The following is a 19563-nucleotide window of genomic DNA, read 5'->3' as shown; positions in this document are numbered from 1 at the left end:
AGGTGCTCCGGTTTCATCCCTCACTCCAAAGATGTCCAGGTTTGTAGGTTAATTGGCTTTTGTAAATCGTAAATTGCCCTAAGCATGTAGGATAGTAGTGTATGGGGCGATACAAAAGGTCTGTTTTAACGCTGTATCCTAGTTTAGTTTAGTTTAGAGATACAGCACTTAAACGGGCCCTTCGTCCCACTGATGTCCGCACCCACCAGGGATCCCCGCACATTAACACTATCCTACACATACTAGGGACAATGTTTTTTTTACATTTAGACCAAGCCAATTAACCTACAAATCTGTACATCTTTGGAGTGTGGGAGAAAACCAAAGATCTCGGAGAAAACCCACGAGGTCACGGGTTGAACGTACAAACTTCGTACAGACAACACCTGTAGTCGGGATCGAACATGGGTCTCTGGTGTTGTAAGTGCTGTAAGGCAGCAACTCTACCGCTGCGCCACTGTCTCTGAAGTCTAATGTCTAAAGTAATATGTTTTGAGACAGAGAAGAGAATTAGAGGGCAATGTTGCTCTTGACCAAAACAAATGTTAAATGAACATCCATGCAGAGCAACCAGTTCTAATTTATTTTTTTTAAGTTGCAAAGTGCTGGAATAACTCGTCGGATCAGGCAGCATCTCTGGAGGACATCAATTAGTGACATTTTGGGTCAGAAACCTACTCCAGAGTTGCTACCTGACCCCACGGAGTTACTTCAGCACTTTGTGTCTCTTTTGAGAACCAGCATCTGCAATTCTTTATTCCTAATTTATTATCTTATATTTTATATGCCTTGATTTGTTTTGGAAGAACATGTATTTTAACAGGTTTACCTGATCATATAAAGATTAGCTGATCTAACTATTAAGTGTTTGAAGCCAAATGTACATAGGTGACGAAGGATCCATCCAATATGCCTTGAACTAGTCCTTCTTGTCATCCAGGGTTCCTGGATTAACAAGCACAATAGTCTTGAATCTATTCCAAGTCATTTCCTGATATTGATCAGCATAGACAGTATATATAATGGTCAGTTTTCTCAGTTGTAGAGATCTGGGTCAGAGGAACTGCTGGGAGCTAGCGGCTATAAAACACATTCTATAAAAAGTGTAGGATAAAACTGCAGATGCTGGTTTAAATCGAAGATAGACACAAAATGTTGGAGTAACTCAGCGGGACAGGCAGCATCTCTGGAGAGAAGGAATGTGTGACGTTTTGGGTCTCGGCCCTTCATCAGACTGATCAGTCTGAAGAAGGGTCTCAACATGAAACATCATCCATTCCTTCTCTCCAGAGATGCTGCCTGTCCCGCTGAGTTACTCCAGCATTTTGTGACTATAATCTATAAAAACCTACTTTACCAAACTGATCTGGAATCAGATGTGGCAAAGTGTTTTCTCCAGCTCTAAGCTAAATCTGCAAGCCATCAGCAGGATCCTGCCATTCCTTCTTCACATGTCCTATCACCCCCCACCCCCCTCCCCCCCAACCTCACTGGCCTGAACTACAGTTGCTCTAGTGGCCATTTCATTCCTCCTCACAACAATTGCAACTCCTCTTGGCATCCCAGGATATCGGTTAAGTGGTCCCCTTAGCAACTATGCTGGTGAAAGAACCTGCCAAAGGTAAATCAAAACTTGAAGTAATTTCTCCAAAACATTTCCAGGAAGGACGAAAGGGATTTCGTCAGGACAGGGCAACAAGAACATAGGGGGACCCAGCGGTGGGCTGCCGAGAATGAAGGTGGGACCCGGTAGAGGGGCCACTGAGATCAAAGGGGGACCTGGCAGGGGTCACCAAGAATGAAGAGGGGCCCAACTGCCTGTGGCCACCTGCGACAGTAGGCCTGGTTTGCCAGATAAGACCGTTCGATGAACCTTTTGTAACTTTGTCGGCGCCAGAAACGTGGTGAATCTTTGTGTATGCCAAGGTGATGTCTGCTGTGTGATTTTACCGGGTTGCCTGCAAAACAAAGCTTTTCACCGTGCCCAGGTACATGTGACAGCCGCCCACCACTGGGTCCCCCTATGTTCTTGTTGCCCTGTCCTGTCGGAATCCCTTTCGTCCTTCCTGGAAATGTTTTGGAGAAATTACTTCAAGTTTTGAAGTAAACTATCATTGGATCATTGAGTTGTTGGATTTTGACAATGACATGGACGTAGATTTACCGGCCGCTTTTCCAAATCCATTTGCCAGTGCCACCCTGGGCTTTAATAGCCATTGCCATTGTCAGCGGTCTGCTGCTTCTCACCTGCTGCCTCTGCATCTGCAAGAAATGCTGCTGCAAGAAGAAGAAAAACAAGAAGGAGAAGGGCAAGGGGAAAAACAAAGACATCAACATGAAGGACGTGAAGAACTCGGGTGGAAATCAGGTAAAGTAATGGAGAGAAAACATGAGTCAAAATTATCGAATCGCTTTTGACTTGTTCAACTTCAAATGTGTCCTGTTTTCATAGCTTTCCACTTGTTTAGGGAAAGGGATGCAACAAAGTGTTAAAATACCCCACCGTTAAGTTCAACTTTACTCAGTCAAAGTACTTCTTTTGATTCCATGCCAACCACAGTCAGTACTGTCAGAGTGTAATTTAATGCTTACCATTCAGATTCTGAAATAATGAACACAGTATTTCATGAGGCAGCTTTGACACCCAATCACTTCCAATTTCGCATCTTCCTGGAACAGTGCAGAACAAACTCTAATGAATGTGGGCAGTGGTAATAGTGTTTAAACACACAAGAATCATAAAATAGAAGTAGAAATGGATTTCAAATTGCCATCATTTGATAATATTAAACTTTGCATAATGAAGAGAAACAAAAAAAAAAGATTGCTTTTCATATGAGCAAGGATAAACAGCTTTCGAACATAGAACATAGAATAACAGAACACTGGAGCAGGCCTTTCGGCCCATAATGTCTGTGCTGAACATAATGCCAAGACCAAGTCTTATCTGCCTGCACATAATCCACATCCCTCCATTCCCTGCAGATCTCTGAAGAGTCATATTGTTCGGTGTTTCCTTTAAATCTCCTTCTTCTCAACGTTGTTACTTGCCTCATGGCATCTGTGACAAGAAAATAAAATTACCTTCATCTTGGGGTTCTGTGGCAAACAATTAATTTCATGTATCATGAAAATTGTTAAAAAGAAAGCTTTACATGAACATAGCAAAAATCAGAAAGCCCTTGCCAAATGGATGTGTTCCAAACTCACAACAATTCTTCATGGATGCTGCTCACACACTTTGGCCCATCTGTTCTTTGATAAAGATTGCTTTGCTTTAATGAGATTTGTAATATGATTTCCACAAAGGACATATGACTGTAAGTTGTACACTTGTTCTTTCTTTTATATACTTAATTGCCTCAGGACGACACTTCCATTATATGTTCCACTCACAAATGTAGCGTTGGTTGGTAATGTTATCAGTACCTGTAGAATCTCACAAACATGCCAGAAAGTGTACAGTGCATCTGAAATTGAATGTTTGACTGAAAAGTTGTTGGAAACTGCAAAACCTATCTATGTTTGAACTGTTGAATCTCTTGACCCGGCTGAGTAAGAATATTTATTCACATTGAAAATGTGTTTATCATGCAACTTCTGTATCTTGCTGGTTGCCACGTAATTTAAAGGTGAAAAATGCTGTGGCAATCTTGATAAGCCAAGGATGGGATTTATACGTGGATGGTGACATGACAGTTATTCACAGAATTGACAGACATCCAATATTTAACATAATTCAGACCAAATTCCTTAGATGGTACTCCAGATGCTGTAAGCAATCACAATCTATTTTAATGTGTACTTAATAGTTATAGGTTATAGATTTGTTGCCATTGGAAAACGTATTGTAAGAAAAATCTTAGCCATACTCAGAATCCACGTTTGCTGAGAAATAAGGTAATGGCCAACATAAAAACAGGGTAGGAATTCATCTGTGGATGTGGTGTAAAGCAGGTGGTATTGCATCGAATGTCTGGTACTCGGCCCAACCAAAGAGCCAGAACCATTCACCTAAACAGAAGGGAACATCAGAAGGTACATCTGACAGGTGACTAATATAATGCCACCTGCTTTGCATTAATGCTCAGGATAAGTTTTTGTTTAATGCTAATTATTACTAAATTATTAATTGAACTGCAACTTTAATGGTAGATATTATGTAAGACTATTTAATAATAGGATACTTAGAGGTGTGTTATTATTGGGTAATTATCCTAACATTTTTTAAATTATTTGTGGTTATTTTGCATATTGGTATTATGTATGCATGTATTAACTCCCTTGAGATATGACAGACCCAGATTTTGAATAATGAGCACATAAAAATGAACCAGATGCAATTTTGAGCTGAATGATTCCTCTGTTCAAGGATTTTTTTTTTGAGGCTGTCAATATATTTTTGAAAACCAGATCTTCTTTGAGAGATATCCCTGGGCTGTGCTTCAAATACATCAGGGATTTTTTTATTGGTCTATCATTAAACAAAGACACAATTTTAAAAATCCGATCTCTTTCTGGTCAGCTCCACATTTTGGCATGGTCTCCCATTCACATATGCAGCACAGCTGTGATATATGGAATTACTTGCCAACAGAAGCCATGCCAAGCAAGTTTGGAGTTTGCTTCAAGTGCAACTGGACATAGAATAAATTATTAACTATCTAATAATTTTTTTTCTCTCATTGGACTTTAGGTAGTTCTAAATTCCAAGCCAGCTTTTACATTGTGAACATGGTGAAGCAGGGTATGGAATCTAATGCTCAGAAACACAACAGTTAAATGGCAAGGAGCTGAATCTTCAAGGATAACCATGTATAGGTAAACATATGTGGTTAATAGTGTCTCGCTACTAATTTATAATCTATATTTTACTACAGTGTGAAACTGCAAGGTTTCCCAGAATTAGGCTTGATGGTCAATGTGGCCACTTCCATTGCACAGTTACAGTCAATAGTAGACACGAAATGCTGGAGTAACTCAGCGGGTCAAGCAGCATCTCTGGAGAAAAGGAATAGGTGATGTTCCAGGTCGAGACGTCATCTATTCTTTTCCCCCATAGATGCTGCCTGGCCCGCTTAGTTACTCCAGCATTTTGTCCATTTTCAGTGTAAACCACCATCTGCAGTTCCTACCTACACATAAAGCCAATAGTACGTTGATCTCGATGTTGTGGTAGAAATGACAGTTAATTTATCAGTATGAGTAGCTGCTAAACGATAAATTGGACAAAATTATCCAATGTCTTCACATAGAAATCAAGAGGTTACCCAGCACCTTGAAGATCTACCATACAAACATGGCACCAAAAGACTCAGTGTGTCCATTCAAGTTTAATTTTTGATTAAATGATACACTTGATAGTTGCCATACAATGTTCGTGATTAACCTATGTTGTTTTTACCTCTTTTATCACAATCCCATTTATCTTTGTCCTCTTGTTTTCCAATTTTACGCACAATTATACTTTGAATAAAATATTCTATCTCAGCTGCCATTGTTCAGGCAGCATCTCTGGAGAAAAGGAATAGGTGATGTCTCACAAATCAAATGTCACCTATTCCTTTTCTCCAGAGATGCTGCTTGACCCATTGAGTTACTCCAGCATTTTGTGTCTACTATTGACTTTAACTGTGCAATGGAAACGGTCACATTTAGCATTAAGGCTAATTCTGGCAAACCTTGCAATAATTTCAAATTGTGGTAAAATATAAATTATAATTTAGTAGTGAGAGAGGCTAAGGGTACACACTGTTGCTTGCTCCGTCCACAACAATCTCAGTTGTCCTGTATGTAGGGTGCCGGGTTGCTTTTCGATTACTGCAGGGATTCAGTGAGCAAGCATGAGGACTGAATGTCTATCACTATGACAGCATCACAAATGTCTTGAGCAGATAACAGTATTGGCACTGAGCCAATTAAAATAATAAATTTTCAATTTCAAAATAAACGTATGTAAACGTTTTAAAATACCCTGGCCTGAACTTTATATGGAGAGCATTGATGAAGCACTAAAGGACATGATGTGCTGGAGTAACTTAGCAGGTCAGGCAGCATCTCGGAAGAACATGGATAAGTGACATTTTGGGTCAGGACCCTTCTTCAGACCTTCTTTAGGAGTAGTTTTGACCTCATTCCATTGATTGTTCATTTCCAGATAAAAATTGTACAAAATCATGAGAGGAATAGATCGGGTAGGCACACGGTGTCTCTTGCCCAGAGTTGGGGTATCGAGAACCAGAGGATATAGGTTTAAGGTGAGGGGGGAAAGATTTAATAGGAACCTGAGGGGGAATGTGTTCACACAAAGGGTGGTGGGTGTATGGAACAAGCTGCAGAAGGAGGTAGCTAAGGCAGATAGTATCACAACTTTTAAGAAACATAAAGACATTACATGGATAGGACAGGTTTAGAGAGATATGGGTCAAACACAGGGAGGTGGGAATAGTGTAGATGGGATACGTTGGTCAGTGTGGACACGTTACGTTGAAGGGCCTGTTTCCACGTTGTATGACTATAAATGGGGATGCCTTAAATGCCAATGCCTACAACTGAGGAGCCTGATATGAAGTGCATTCAGCCCTCACCTCAGACACAATGGATGATCGTGGACTCAATAGTGAGTCCAAGAGAGGAATGAGCACTTAGAAACACACTGACATGCACTTTGCTGTTAGACAACTGTTCTCTGTGGAATTATTGGCTAGCATTCAATGTAGTGCAGCCCCTCATATAGGATGAGATTCATTACTGCCAAAAATGTGTCCATTTAAATTACGTTTTTTAAAAAGTAACTGCTGATAAAAGTGCAAAAACACCCTAAAAATATCTACAATCAGATTAAACCTTGAAGGAAACAAAAAGCTTAGAAATTGGGTCAATGCGCAATTTTACCTAGGATGGATCACACTGGAAAAAAATACACAAAGTTCTGGAGTAATTCAGCAGGTCAGGCAGCATCTCTGGATGACATGGATAGGTGACATTAAGGGTCTGATTGTACCCTTCTTCGGACTGATTGTACTCAAAGAGTTTGGGGAGAAAGCTGGAAGAGAGGTGGGGTGGGACAAAGCTCGGCAAGTGACTGGTGGATACAGGTGAGGACGGGTTTTAATTAGCAAGTGGTTGAACAAAGACCAGAGATGAAAAGACAAAAAGTGTGAGATAAGGCTAGAAGAGGCATGAAATGTGAAGGCAGAGGAAGGAATTTAGGTGGAAGGGGAAGGAAGGGGTAAGGGGAAAAGGAGAATAGGTACGCACCCAGGTGGAGCACAGGAAAGAGGGGGGGGGGGAAGGAGGGGGAAGGAAGGAGGATGTTGTTTACCTAAAATTGTAAACTATCTAAACACAAGGTTCTGTTCCTCTAATTTGAGTGTGGTCTAACTCTGGCAATGGAGGAGGCCCAGGACAGAAAGGTCAGCATGGGAATGTGAACGGGAGTTAAATGATTAATTTAATATCTATATACTAAAACTCTCGTTTGGTTGTTTGTTTGTTCCTGAACTACAGCCAAAACAGTACACGATATTACGACAATTTTAGGCCCACCGTACTCACTGTCAGGGAGTGTGCTGCACCAATGCAGGAGAGGTTTTGGCCCAACGGGTCCACTTGGTCTAGTGTTTATTATTCCTCATCGTGTCATGCATTTTTGCATAAAACTCAATTGAACCCAGATGCTAGGTTGCCATTTGATATTGCCGAGTTTGTAACCTTGGGAAAGCTAACTAGATATTAAGAATTCCCATAGACCTTCAGTCCAGAAGATGAAGAGATTGGCAACAACCTTCTGGGTCCAAGGAAGGTTTGAATTTGTTCGTTTCATAATTCTTGCTCCATTACAATCTCTAAACATTGCTGACAAGTCGACAACTATTCAAAGTGAGTGACATTAATGTCATACTGGCACTCGTGTGGGAATGTTTCACATGAAAGACTTCTAATTAAACTAATACCCTCGGGGATGCAAGGCAGAACTTGGGAGAGGATTTGAAATGGAGCAGAAAGCATAGCTCTCATAAGAGGAGCTTTGTCAACCAAGAGGACATATTGAATGAAAGCCTCCCAAGGTCAGTAATTCTTTTACTCTTTTTCTTAACTATAAAACAGAGCTGAATGCTAAGCAACTCATAATTTTCAACAGAGAATGGAAACATAGGAAACAATTGACATATTATATCAATAATATCAATAATACAAATGACATTTATTATCGACAAATGTAAATTATTCCATATTAGATAAATGTGCAAGATGAATGTAGAATTATATTTTTCTTAAGGCAGATCTTGAAAAGTAATTGAGCGGTTATAGAAGTAATCACTGCATATCCAAAGCAATTTAAAATGGGAAGGTTGCAAATAAAGTAAAGTAAAGGAAATAAACTTGTTGCAATAATGCAAGAAAATGTTAACCTTGAAATTCATCTAGAGAACTCTAAAGAAAAAACTGCAATGAAATTGCAAATTGGCATAACTCAGGTATAATAATAATAATAATAATAATAATAAGCATTTATTTTATATAGCGCTTTACCAGGTGCTCAAAGCGCTTTACAAAGACAGACATAACATAAAAACAAACAGACAAACTATCCTGACGGAAAAGCGGCGAACAAACAGCGCCAGCGTCCTCTCACGTCAGGGTCCGGCAGTAGACAACAAAAAGCACAGGACACACAGATACAATTTGAACACAAACAGCCATCACAGTGATTGCTCCAGGCACACCCTCACTGTGATGGAAGGCAAAGAAAAGTCATTATCTCCTCCTCATTCTTCTCCCGTGGTGCCACGAGGCATATAGCCTTTCTTATCTCTATTTCTGAATGTATTAGCTAAGTCACGTTTTTCTAACAGCAAACATTTGTGTAGGAGCATTTCTTAGAGTCATAGAGACACAGAGTCGGACAGCGTGGAAACAGGCCTTTCAGCCCACACTGGCCAACATGTCCCAGCTACACTAGTCCCACCTGCCAGCATTTGACCCATATCCCTCCAAACCTGTCCTATCCATGTACCTGTCTATAATTCTTTCTTAAACGTTGTGACAGTCCCTGCCTCAACTACCTCCTCTGGCAGCTTGTTCCATACACCCACCAAAATTCATTTCCATTGCAATTTTCATCCTCACTAGTTCTTAGTTATTCACAGGCCAACCAGCCTTTACTCAACCAGTTTCACTGCAACTTAACCAACACTTACACTGCATTCTGTGTCCTTGGTGAGTTTTACAACAATCTGCTACGTCAAAAGTGATGACACTATATGAGAAACTGCAAGCACGTTCTGAGCTCCCTTGTCTCAGGTTTATTTCAAGCTGGTATCACTAATTGTTGCCACATTTCCAAGTTTGCTGCTCGGTTCTGCATTAGAGAGGTCAGCCAAGTCCCACACTCAAGGGCAACGGAACTAATCTACTTTGCCTTCAAATTGAGAAGCTTTGAAAGTACAATTGGAGAAATAGATTTGAGGTGGCAATGTAGTCTTTTATATTCATCATTGTTCTTGACTCCCATGATATTTAAGGAAGCAGATTTACATGAAGTTGTTATTGATGTTTATAATAAGTCCAAATCAATAATAGTCGTGATCAGGACAAATTATATCTTTTAATCAAGATATTCTGTTCCTAATTCAGCTGCTTTGTCATGATAGATTTTTTTTACTAATTTTTTAAACAATCAGAATTTCGGATGTGCAATAATATACAAATCTAAGTGTCTTCACCAACACAGTGTGTGACACAGATAGGTTTTTAACATAGCTATGCAGGGAATGGAGGGATATGGATCACATGCAGGCAGAGGGGATTAGTCTCAGGTTTCTGAACAATCCTTTCATAAGCTGGGTTACTCTCCGATTCACCTCTGGCCCATTGCGGACATTGGACTTTGTCTCTGGAGCTGATGCAGGGCAATGCTGGGAGCTGTATTCTACATTCTGTGTCTTCACCTTTGCTCTCTCTCTCTCATGCTTGGGTTTGACTTGATTATATTTATATATGTTATTGTCTGACCTGTTTGGATAACATGGAAAACAAACCTTCTCACTGTACCTCAGAACACGCGACAATAATAAACCTAAACTTAACAATATTGGGTGTACCCTCTTCAAATGGATAGAAAGAATATTCATGCCCTTCAATCCAGTGGAACTAAAAGGCAGAAGTTACTTGATAGTTTAATGTAAGAGATCACAGGTTTATTATGTGGGGGTAATTGTGAGACCAACAAATAATCTCCTCAGAGAAGGAAAATGGAATACATACAGGATAATTTCAATAAGATGAAATTGATTTTGAATATCCCTTTTTGTCATTTTGAATTACAGCCTTCCATTCCACAGGCAATGGCAATCACTGTATCCATTAAGAAAACAAATATCTTGCTATTATCTGCAAATAACCTTTTTTCCAGAGCTAATCTGTGTGTGTCATATCTCCTTGTGGTTTTTTGGTGATGGTTTACTTCTTGTTTGTCTTTTCAATTTTGTTTTTTTGTGCTCTTCCTGATCTGTTTTGTCTGAACATGTTTTCTGACTATCCTGGGATGTCAACTGGATGGTAGGTTCTTCTCAGTATTTGTATTGTATTGGCTTTACAATTAAATCCTGTGCCATAAATGAATGTTTACCTTCTCCTAAAATTGCATATTTTGAGTAAGACAGTGATTTGATAACAGAGATTAAAGGATTGCCAATGGAACGATGATTGGCTGTTGTGCAACGAAGATTTATTTTGATGGGCAGTGAAAAGTCATATTCCCTGCATGTTTAATGGAAAAGTTGGCTTCTTAGTGGAAAACTTAAGAGATGGATTTTTGCTAATATACCAGAACTGTAAAAGTTCCATTACAACAAGAATTTATCATAAATTCACTAAAAATGATTTTTAATATTTAATTATTGAAGTGTTCCTTTGACCTATCGTAAGTAAATATTTCTCTCTGGATTTACGTTAAGACGCAGTGGGGTTTTATTTCGATATAAACAAATTCTTTTGCAAGGTCAGGCGAGTAAGGAAAGGTCGTGGCTGCTTAAAGCCGGTACACAATATTCTTCCACGCTTTGCAGTGAGTATCTACCACGGCAATGTGAAACATATGACAAATTCAGAACAAATATAATTTCACACCTGAGAGACAAAACTACCATAGCAACCGTTAAGTTGTGTAGGAAAATAACTGCAGTTGCTGGTTCAAATCAAAGGTATCACAAAATGCTGGAGTAACTCAGCGGGTCAGGCAGCATCTCTGGAGAGAAGGAATGGGTGACGTTTCGGGTCGATACACAGTAGCAACCGTTAATATAACATCAGCAGGAGTTATGCAATGGGAGTTCCTATAAACATTTTTAAAGGCACAAAAAGCTATTGCAGTGGATATTCAGTAAGGTACCTATTCTGAACTTCAGTAGAGGCACATCTAATATTCCCATCACGCTCAAAGAACCCTTAACTTCCTGTGGGGATCACCTTTGTTGGGGGGATGCCAGAGTAGGGATAAAAAAGGGATTTAGACTCCAGGATTCTAGGATTCAAATGCCAACTTCTAGCTGTTTTCCAGATCCCAGCTAATGCTGCCAGCCACCTTTTTACGATGAAGGCTGTTAGTAAGGTGTGTAAAAACTAAAGATGAAACTCTGGGATGACTGGGAACCATTGTGACAGTATCTGCCTCAACTATCTCAATAGACAATAGGTGCAGGAGGAGGCCATTCGGCCCTTCGAGCCAGCACTGCCATTCAATGTGATCATGGCTGATCATTCTCAATCAGTACCCCGTTCCTGCCTTCTCCCCATACCCCCTGACTCCGCTATCCTTAAGAGCTCTATCCAGCTCTCCCTTGAATGCATTCAGAGAATTGGCCTCCACTGCGTTCTGAGGCAGAGAATTCCACAGATTCACAACTCTCTGACTGAAATTTTTTTTCCTCATCTCCGTTCTAAATGGCCTACCCCTTATTCTTAAACTGTGGCCCCTTGTTCTGGACTCCCCCAACATTAGGAACATGTTTCGTGTCCAACCCCTTAATAATCTTATACCTTGTGCCACATACCCTTTGTGTAAAAAAGTCACCCCTCAGGTTCCTATTAAATCTTTCTCCCCTCACTTTAAACTTTCCCCCTCACCTTAAAATCTCTCCAGGAATGTGCAGATTTCCTCCAATTGCTCCGGTGGTTTTCCTCCCACATCCCAAAGACGTACAGGTTGGGTAATTTGTTCCCATTAGTTACCCCTTAGTGTAGGTTTATACCAAAAATATGAACTGGAGGAGAGTTGATGGGCATGTTTCAGAGAAGAAGTTGCAGGAGGACAAGGCAATAAGGGGAGTGGAATGGAATTGCTCCCTTCGAAGCCAGCATGAGCTCAATAGGCTGAGCAGTCTCGTTCTGTGTCATAGAAACATAGAAAACAGGTGCAAGAGTAGGCCATTTGGCCCTTCGAGCCAGCACCGCACCCTTATGTCTTTCTGGGGAAGTATCTCACATAGCTTTGTTGAATATGAAGTACAGACACAATTAAGGGGGAACTGCAATATATCCCCACAGGGTAGGACACAACACCAAAGGGAACCCACAGGCAATAATATTCCCGTGGGTCTGAAGACTGGTCTTGGTTGCTGAGGTTGAGATTTCCAAAGGTCATTCGGATCACATTTGAGCCATAATGAATGCTCATGCAAGTTTTTCAATTCCATATTTCATTTAATATACTGAGATTAAATGTCCCAGCTTCTATGGTGGGATTTGAATTAATGCCCCTCGATGATGAGTCTAGTCTCGTACTTGAAGGTATTTATTCACAAAACGCTGGAGTAACTCAGCAGGTCAGGCAGCATCTCGGGAGAGAAGGAATGGGTGGCGTTTCGGGTCAGACTGAAGAAGGGTCTCGACCCGAAACGTCACCCATTCCTTCTCTCCAGAGTTGCTGCCTGACCTGCTGAGTTACTCCAGCATTTTGTGAATAAATACCTTCGATTTGTACCAGCATCTGCAGTTATTTTCTTACACTAGTCTCGTACTCAATACACCACGTCAAACTCCTGCGAGCCATTTATTTTTGTAGTGGAACCATTTGGTATAGGGATTTGATTGGTCAAAGGAACACAACAACCAACCATTCCTCCAAACATAAAAAAATTATTAGGCTGAAAATATGGATTTTTGCAAATTTCATAATTGGCAGGTGTCTTCAGGGCAACTTTGAGGAAAGGGTGGACAAAAGCAATGAATCCCTCTTGAGGCTCCATGCACAGATTATCACATGGAAATTGTGGAACCACAGAGGCAACTTTGAACTCAAAAGCTTATGCACATTTTCATAGATGTATCGTGGTATTGTTAATGGAAAAGTCAAGGCATGTCGTACAGTATTTTAAACTCGAATGTGGTTTATAGACCTGGAGCTATAAGAATGAAGGAAAATATCGTCAAGACTCTTTTTAATTACTCTTGTACTGCCTGCTCTCTCTGAAGCACATTACCATCTGCACGCCTGATTATTAATATTCAATTGCATTAGCTTTCGACAGATCTGCTCTGCTAAATCACTCAGCCATTTAAACAGTAGATTGCCTTTTGTGGCCTGTGTTTTCAAGTTCAAGTGTTTCAAAAATCAATAGCAGTCTCAAAATAAGGTCATAGAAATCCTCCTGAATACTGTTTAAATTTTCAAAAAGTACTTCCGTATCCAACTCATAACGCAAGTGGCATTCTTAATGGATCTGTCAGCTAATAAGGCAAAATTCTGTCAGCTGAAGTTAAACCACTTTGTATTTGTACAAAGAATTTAATGGCCTTGAAATCACTTGTCGAAAAGCTAGCAAAAGGCACAATCTACTGCCTCTCATGTGGGGAGGGGGAGGGTTAAAATATGATCTACTTACATCGGCATTTCTGCCGCCCAAATATTGTAAGTGATGAAATGCTTCTTAATAAAGCTCATTCAGGTTTTGCTTCCTCTTCGTAGGCTAAACAGGATGATGATGATGATGCAGAAACTGGTTTAACAGAAGGTGAAGATAAGGAAGAGGAACCAAAGGAAGAGGAAAAACTAGGCAAACTGCAATTTTCATTGGATTATGACTTCCAGAGTAATCAGGTGAGGTGATAATTTTCAGATTTAACTGAGATGCCAAAGTCAAATCGAGTCATAAAGTTATTCAATCACGCAGCATGGCCCAACTTGGTCATGTTGGCCAATATGGCCCATTAAAGCTGGTACCATTTTCCTATGTTTGGCCCATATCCCTCATAAACCTTTCCTATCCATGAACCTTCTAAATGCTGTCTTCTAGATGCTATTATAGTACTTGCCTCAACTACCTCCTCCGGCAATTTATTCCAACAACCCACCATCTTCTGAGTGAAAAGATTATCCCTCAGGTTCAAATCAAGTCTTAACACTCTCACCTTTGAGCCAGCACCGCCATTCAATATGATCATGGCTGATCATCCAAAATCAGTAGCCCATTCCTGCTTTCTCCCCATATCCCTTGATTCTGTTAGCCATAAGAGCTATATCTAACTCTCTCTTGAAAACATCCAATGAATTGGCCTCCACTCCCTTCTGTGGCAGAGAATTCCACAGATTCACAACTCACTGGGTGAACAAGTTTTTCCTCATCCCAGTCCTAAATGGCCTACCCCTTATTCTTACACTGTGACCCCAGGTTCTGGACTTCCCCAACATGGGGATCATTTTTCCCACAGAGAACATCACCCAGGGATGCTGCCTGACCCGCTGAGTTCTTCCAGCACTTTGTGTCTTTTTTTATAACCCAGCATCTGCAGTTCCTTGGTTCTACACTTCCTCTCTTCGCCATGTGAACTTGGCTCTGCCTTCCGCCAGGCAGTGATTGTGACGACTCAAACTCACAGAAGCATTGAGATAGATTCATTTTTCAAAGGAAAACTAAAAAAATTATAGTTTTGCACCAATGAAGCCTTTCTCAGTGTTGCATTCTGCATAGTAGTTGCTGCAGTCTGCAGAGCTTTGGAACTAACAATGTTCATTCCACAGCAAGGCATCTGCAAATTGGTTCATGTACAAATAATCAGCTTTTTCTTGACAATGTACCATCTGAAAAATCAACATTATAAGCGCACAACACCAGGAAAAAATCTTATTCAATGAGAAATTAAGAAGCAGCTCTCTGGTCCATGTTTCCCGAAAATATTTGAATACCTATCATCGTTCTTTGGAGTAATCTGCATATTCCTCCTCTCCTGAGCTCCAGGAGGGTGACGTTCGAAGATTCCCCTGGCACCAATACTCAGCGTGTTATAAATGATAACATTTACGTGTGCCATTTTACTTCTCAGTAGGAGAGCTGAAGTTTGCAATTTAAATTGTATTCCACCCTGTTATTTGGATGCAATGGTATTTGCATTGCATTGTGCATATGAAATATCCTGACATAAGCTCAGTGCTCCATAAGTAAATGCCACAACAATGTCCTGCCTTTTGGTTCAACCTTGAAACTGAGCGTGCATGCATGATTCTTACTATGTTATCCTACCAGTTTATTTTTTGCACCGGTGATAGTCAACCTTGAAGCCACCGTCACTGGACCTGCATTTCACTATTTGGTTTAGTTCAGTTTTAACGACACAGAAAGGAAACAGGCCCTTCAGCCCACCAGGACAACGCTGATGAAGGGTCCAACCTGAAATGTCACCCATCCTTTTTTTCTCCCGACATGCTGCCTGACCAGTTAAAAAAAAAAATTCTGTCTATGTCTGTCCATTGTTCATCCATTCAAACTAGCTCTATGTTATCCCACTTTCACATCCATTTCCTACACACCAGGGACAATTTACACAGGCCAATTAACCCAAAAAGGCACGTGTCTTTGGGATGTGAGAAGAAAGCGGAGCACCCAGATTAAACCCAGGCAGTCACAGGAAGAACATCCAACTCCATGTAGAAAGCACCGAAGGTCATGATCGAACCCAGGTCTCTGGTGCTGTGAGGCATCAGGCTTACCAGCTCAGCCACTATGCCACCCACAATCTTCCATCTACTTCCCTCATCATCTACTTTCAAAAATCAACTCAGTAACTTCATTTCCTGAAGAATGTCTTTTTGGAACGGTACCTCACCTACATTTTAAGTCACCTCCATTTTCTTCTCATTATGCGATGAAGCAAAATTACGTACTCACAAAATACATCACATACCCCATGGTGCCTGTGCTTGCATGTTGCGTCTGCTGAATTTGATCCAACATGATGACACTTGCAGAGCACTCACATGGGCCACCACATTGCTAAGTGCATACGCAGGCACAATGCTAACACTTGTCATAGGTCTGCCGAGTGGTTGGATCATTATGTCAAATGGCGGGCAACACTGATTTGTTGCCAATACTGTCAAATTAGAGCTCTGTGGTCCTGCCGTCCTGCTCAAACATGCACAACTGAGCACTCAAAAAGCAGCTGGAGGAACACTCATTTGTGCCACTTAGAGGGGTAAACAACCAGAGAGTCATAGATTCATACAGTACGGAAACAGGCCCTTCGGCCCAACTTGCCCACACCGACCAACATGTCCCATCTACACTAGGCCCACATGCCTGTGTTTGGTCCATATCCTCTAAACCTATCTTATCCATGTACCCATCTAAATGTTTCTTAAATGTTGCGATAGTACCTGCCTCATAGACAATAGACAATAGACAATAGGTGCAGGAGGAGGCCATACGGCCCTTCGAGCCAGCACCGCCATTCAATGTGATCATGGCTGATCATTCTCAATCAGTACCCCGTTCCTGCCTTCTCCCCATACCCCGTGACTCCGCTATCCTTAAGAGCTCTATCCAGCTCTCTCTTGAATGCCTTCAGAGAATTGGCCTCCACTGCCTTCTGAGGCAGAAAATTCCACAGATTCACAACTCTCTAAACTGAAAAAGGTTTTCCTCATCTCAGTTCTAAATGGCCTACCACTTATTCTTAAACTGTGGTCCCTTGTTCTGGACTCCCCCAACATTGGGAACATGTTTCCTGCCTCTAACGTGTCCAACCCCTTAATAATCTTATACGTTTCGATAAGGTCTACCTCCTCCGGCAGTTCATTCCATTTACCTAGCACCCTTTGTGTAAAAAAGTTAGCCCTCAGGTTCCTATTACATTTTTCACCCCCCTCACCTTAAACCTACAGTATGTCCTCTGATTCTTGATTCCCCTAATCTAGGCAAAAGATTATGTGCATTTACTCGATCAATTCCTCTTACGCTTTTGTACACCTCTTTCAGATCGCCCCTCATCCTCCTGCGTTCCCAGGCATAAAGTGCCAGCCTGCTCAACCTCTCCGTATAGAGGATGTCCTGGCAACATCCTTGTAAATCTTCTCCATGCCCTTCCATTCACTGTGTAGGTCCTGCACTTGTTAGCCTTCCCAAAACGCAACACCTCACATTTCTGTGTGTCAAATTCCCTCAGCTCACCTGCCCAACCGATCAAGGTCCTGCTGCAATCTTTGACAGCCATCTTCACTCTCTACAATACTACCCTCTTAAGTGTCCACTTACAGGTAAAATACAGAGAGCTGGATTAATTCAGTGACTCAACTAGTATCTTTTCCAACCATCTCCCCTTCCTACAATCAATCTGAAGAAGGGACCCCCAACTCAACATGTCGCTTGCTCATTCCTTCCACATATGCTGTTTGACCCACTAAGTTATTCCACAACTCTGTGTTTTACTCAGGATTCCAGCATTTGCAGTTATTAACAGTTAATTAATTAAGAGGTTACTAACACTTCTTGTTATTATTTTACATTTGAGTTCTTGAGCCCTTAAAAACTTCTGGTCCAGTTTAGTTTACAGATACAGCATCGAAACAGGCCCTTCATCCCACTGGGTCCACGTCGACCAACGATTAACCATACACTAGTTCTTTCCTACACACTAGGGAAAGAATTCCTAAGGACAATTTATAGAAGCCAATTAACCTATTGACCTGCACGTCTAAATGGAAAAGCTGGGCATGCTGATGTCTGCAGGGAGAAGCTAGGATTTGGCATTGCTGGTTGCTCCCCTACTTGAGGGAATTGGTAGGTTTACTGCATGACTGGGGGAATCATGCACAGAAGGCATGAAAAGTAGGGCAAGCTGCTGGAGAAAGGAGGGGAGAGATTGGAGGCTTATATTCCACAAGGAGAGTTCCACTGTGTGAACATTTCAATGCAGGTGCCTCCCGAATACAATCAGCCACATCTGACAATGAACGCCATCAAGATCTCTCCAATTATGGCAGCAACACTTCCTCCAGTGATTTAGGTGTTAGACTTTAGAGATACAGGTACAGCACAGAAACAGGCCCTTCGGCCCGTCGAGTCAGCGTCGACCTCCGATCACTCCATACACTAACCCACACACACCGGGGGCAATTTTAGAACTTACCGAAGCCAATTAACCTACAAACCTGTACATCTTTGGTGTGTTTGTTGGAGGTTAACTGGCCTCTGTAAATTACCCTTGGTGGACAGCGAGGAGGATGAGAATGTGGGATAACATAGAACCAATGTGAATGGATGATCGATGGTCGGCATGGACCAGGTGGACTGAAGGGCCTGTTTCCATGCTGGTTTCCCTTAACTAATCTGCTCCAATTACAGCCACTGAGCAGCGCACTCTCCTCTCCCAGCCTCTCGCCCTATTGTAGAGGAAGGGAATTACTCTTCTCCGACTCCTGTTACAGGGCCTCCAGTCTAACCTTGAAAAGCTGTGGATTCTTCTCTCCCCCCACATTGTGTCAAAATTGAATGGTTTCCAGGTTGACTGAAATTCCAGGATACGTGAAAACACTTGCTGCAGCTGTAGTCTGCCCAACTTTAAGGCTTACAGGCTGGTTTTAACACAGACTAGTACAATAGGTTATAGCCTTGTGTGACATTTATCCCGACTAACGTAATAATCTAATTAGTGTTGGCTGCAAAAGGAATTGTTTTAATGAGCAGATAGCTTGTTTTCAGGAGCTATACAATTTAGATTCCCTCAAGTGATTTTTCGTGCAAGTTACTAAGGGGAATAATCTACTTGGGGACAGAAATGGAGCTACTTTAGTAGAGAGTACTGATATGTTTTATCATCGCCTTTAGACTAAAAGGGTGCAGAATATGTCCATCTTGGACGATTAAATGTGAGCAATCCGAGCGGCAGTAATCTTGGTGTATAAGTCATGTTACATGAATGGTTAGATGCCACAGTATTATTTTTTGGGACTGTCTTGTGTGGTTTGCCTGCAGTCTTGGCTACAGAACAATGAAATGTGTTTTGGGATTAGTTTAAAGCAATACCATGGCCCGCGCGCAGTCTCTGAGGATTCACACATTGCAGGAATCAATATATCCGCAGCTTTGTGGGTCTATTTGCTGCCGTCGGTGGGATTTACCTGTGTGTGTGTGTGCGTGAAATGTCATTCTCCCTGCAAAGATAATGGAGCCATATTTTATGAACTTGGCTGCCGAGTGAACAAAAGGTTAGTCACATGAAAGTATTCTTCATAAAACAACAACTTGCTCTTGCCTTTTCATAGTCGTGTGCAGGGAGTTCCATATC

General features: G+C 41.3%; 1 protein-coding gene across 5 annotated transcripts in view; it reads left to right on the top strand.

The window, feature by feature from the left end:
- The window catches only part of LOC144605427 (synaptotagmin-B), a 549186-nt gene that overhangs the window by 468205 nt on the left and 61418 nt on the right, over positions 1-19563 (top strand). For 4 of the 5 annotated variants that reach the window (XM_078420666.1, XM_078420662.1, XM_078420667.1 and 1 more), the window contains 2 exons: positions 2193-2368; positions 13970-14101. In XM_078420666.1, coding sequence (XP_078276792.1) covers positions 2193-2368; positions 13970-14101 — 308 coding nt within the window. The remainder of the gene's footprint in view (positions 1-2192; positions 2369-13969; positions 14102-19563) is intronic. The other variant, XM_078420663.1, reaches the window with a different exon arrangement.

This window comes from Rhinoraja longicauda, chromosome 24 (assembly GCF_053455715.1).
Source record: "Rhinoraja longicauda isolate Sanriku21f chromosome 24, sRhiLon1.1, whole genome shotgun sequence".
Taxonomy (NCBI): domain Eukaryota; kingdom Metazoa; phylum Chordata; class Chondrichthyes; order Rajiformes; family Arhynchobatidae; genus Rhinoraja; species Rhinoraja longicauda.
This window is presented reverse-complemented; position numbering and strand designations above follow the sequence as displayed.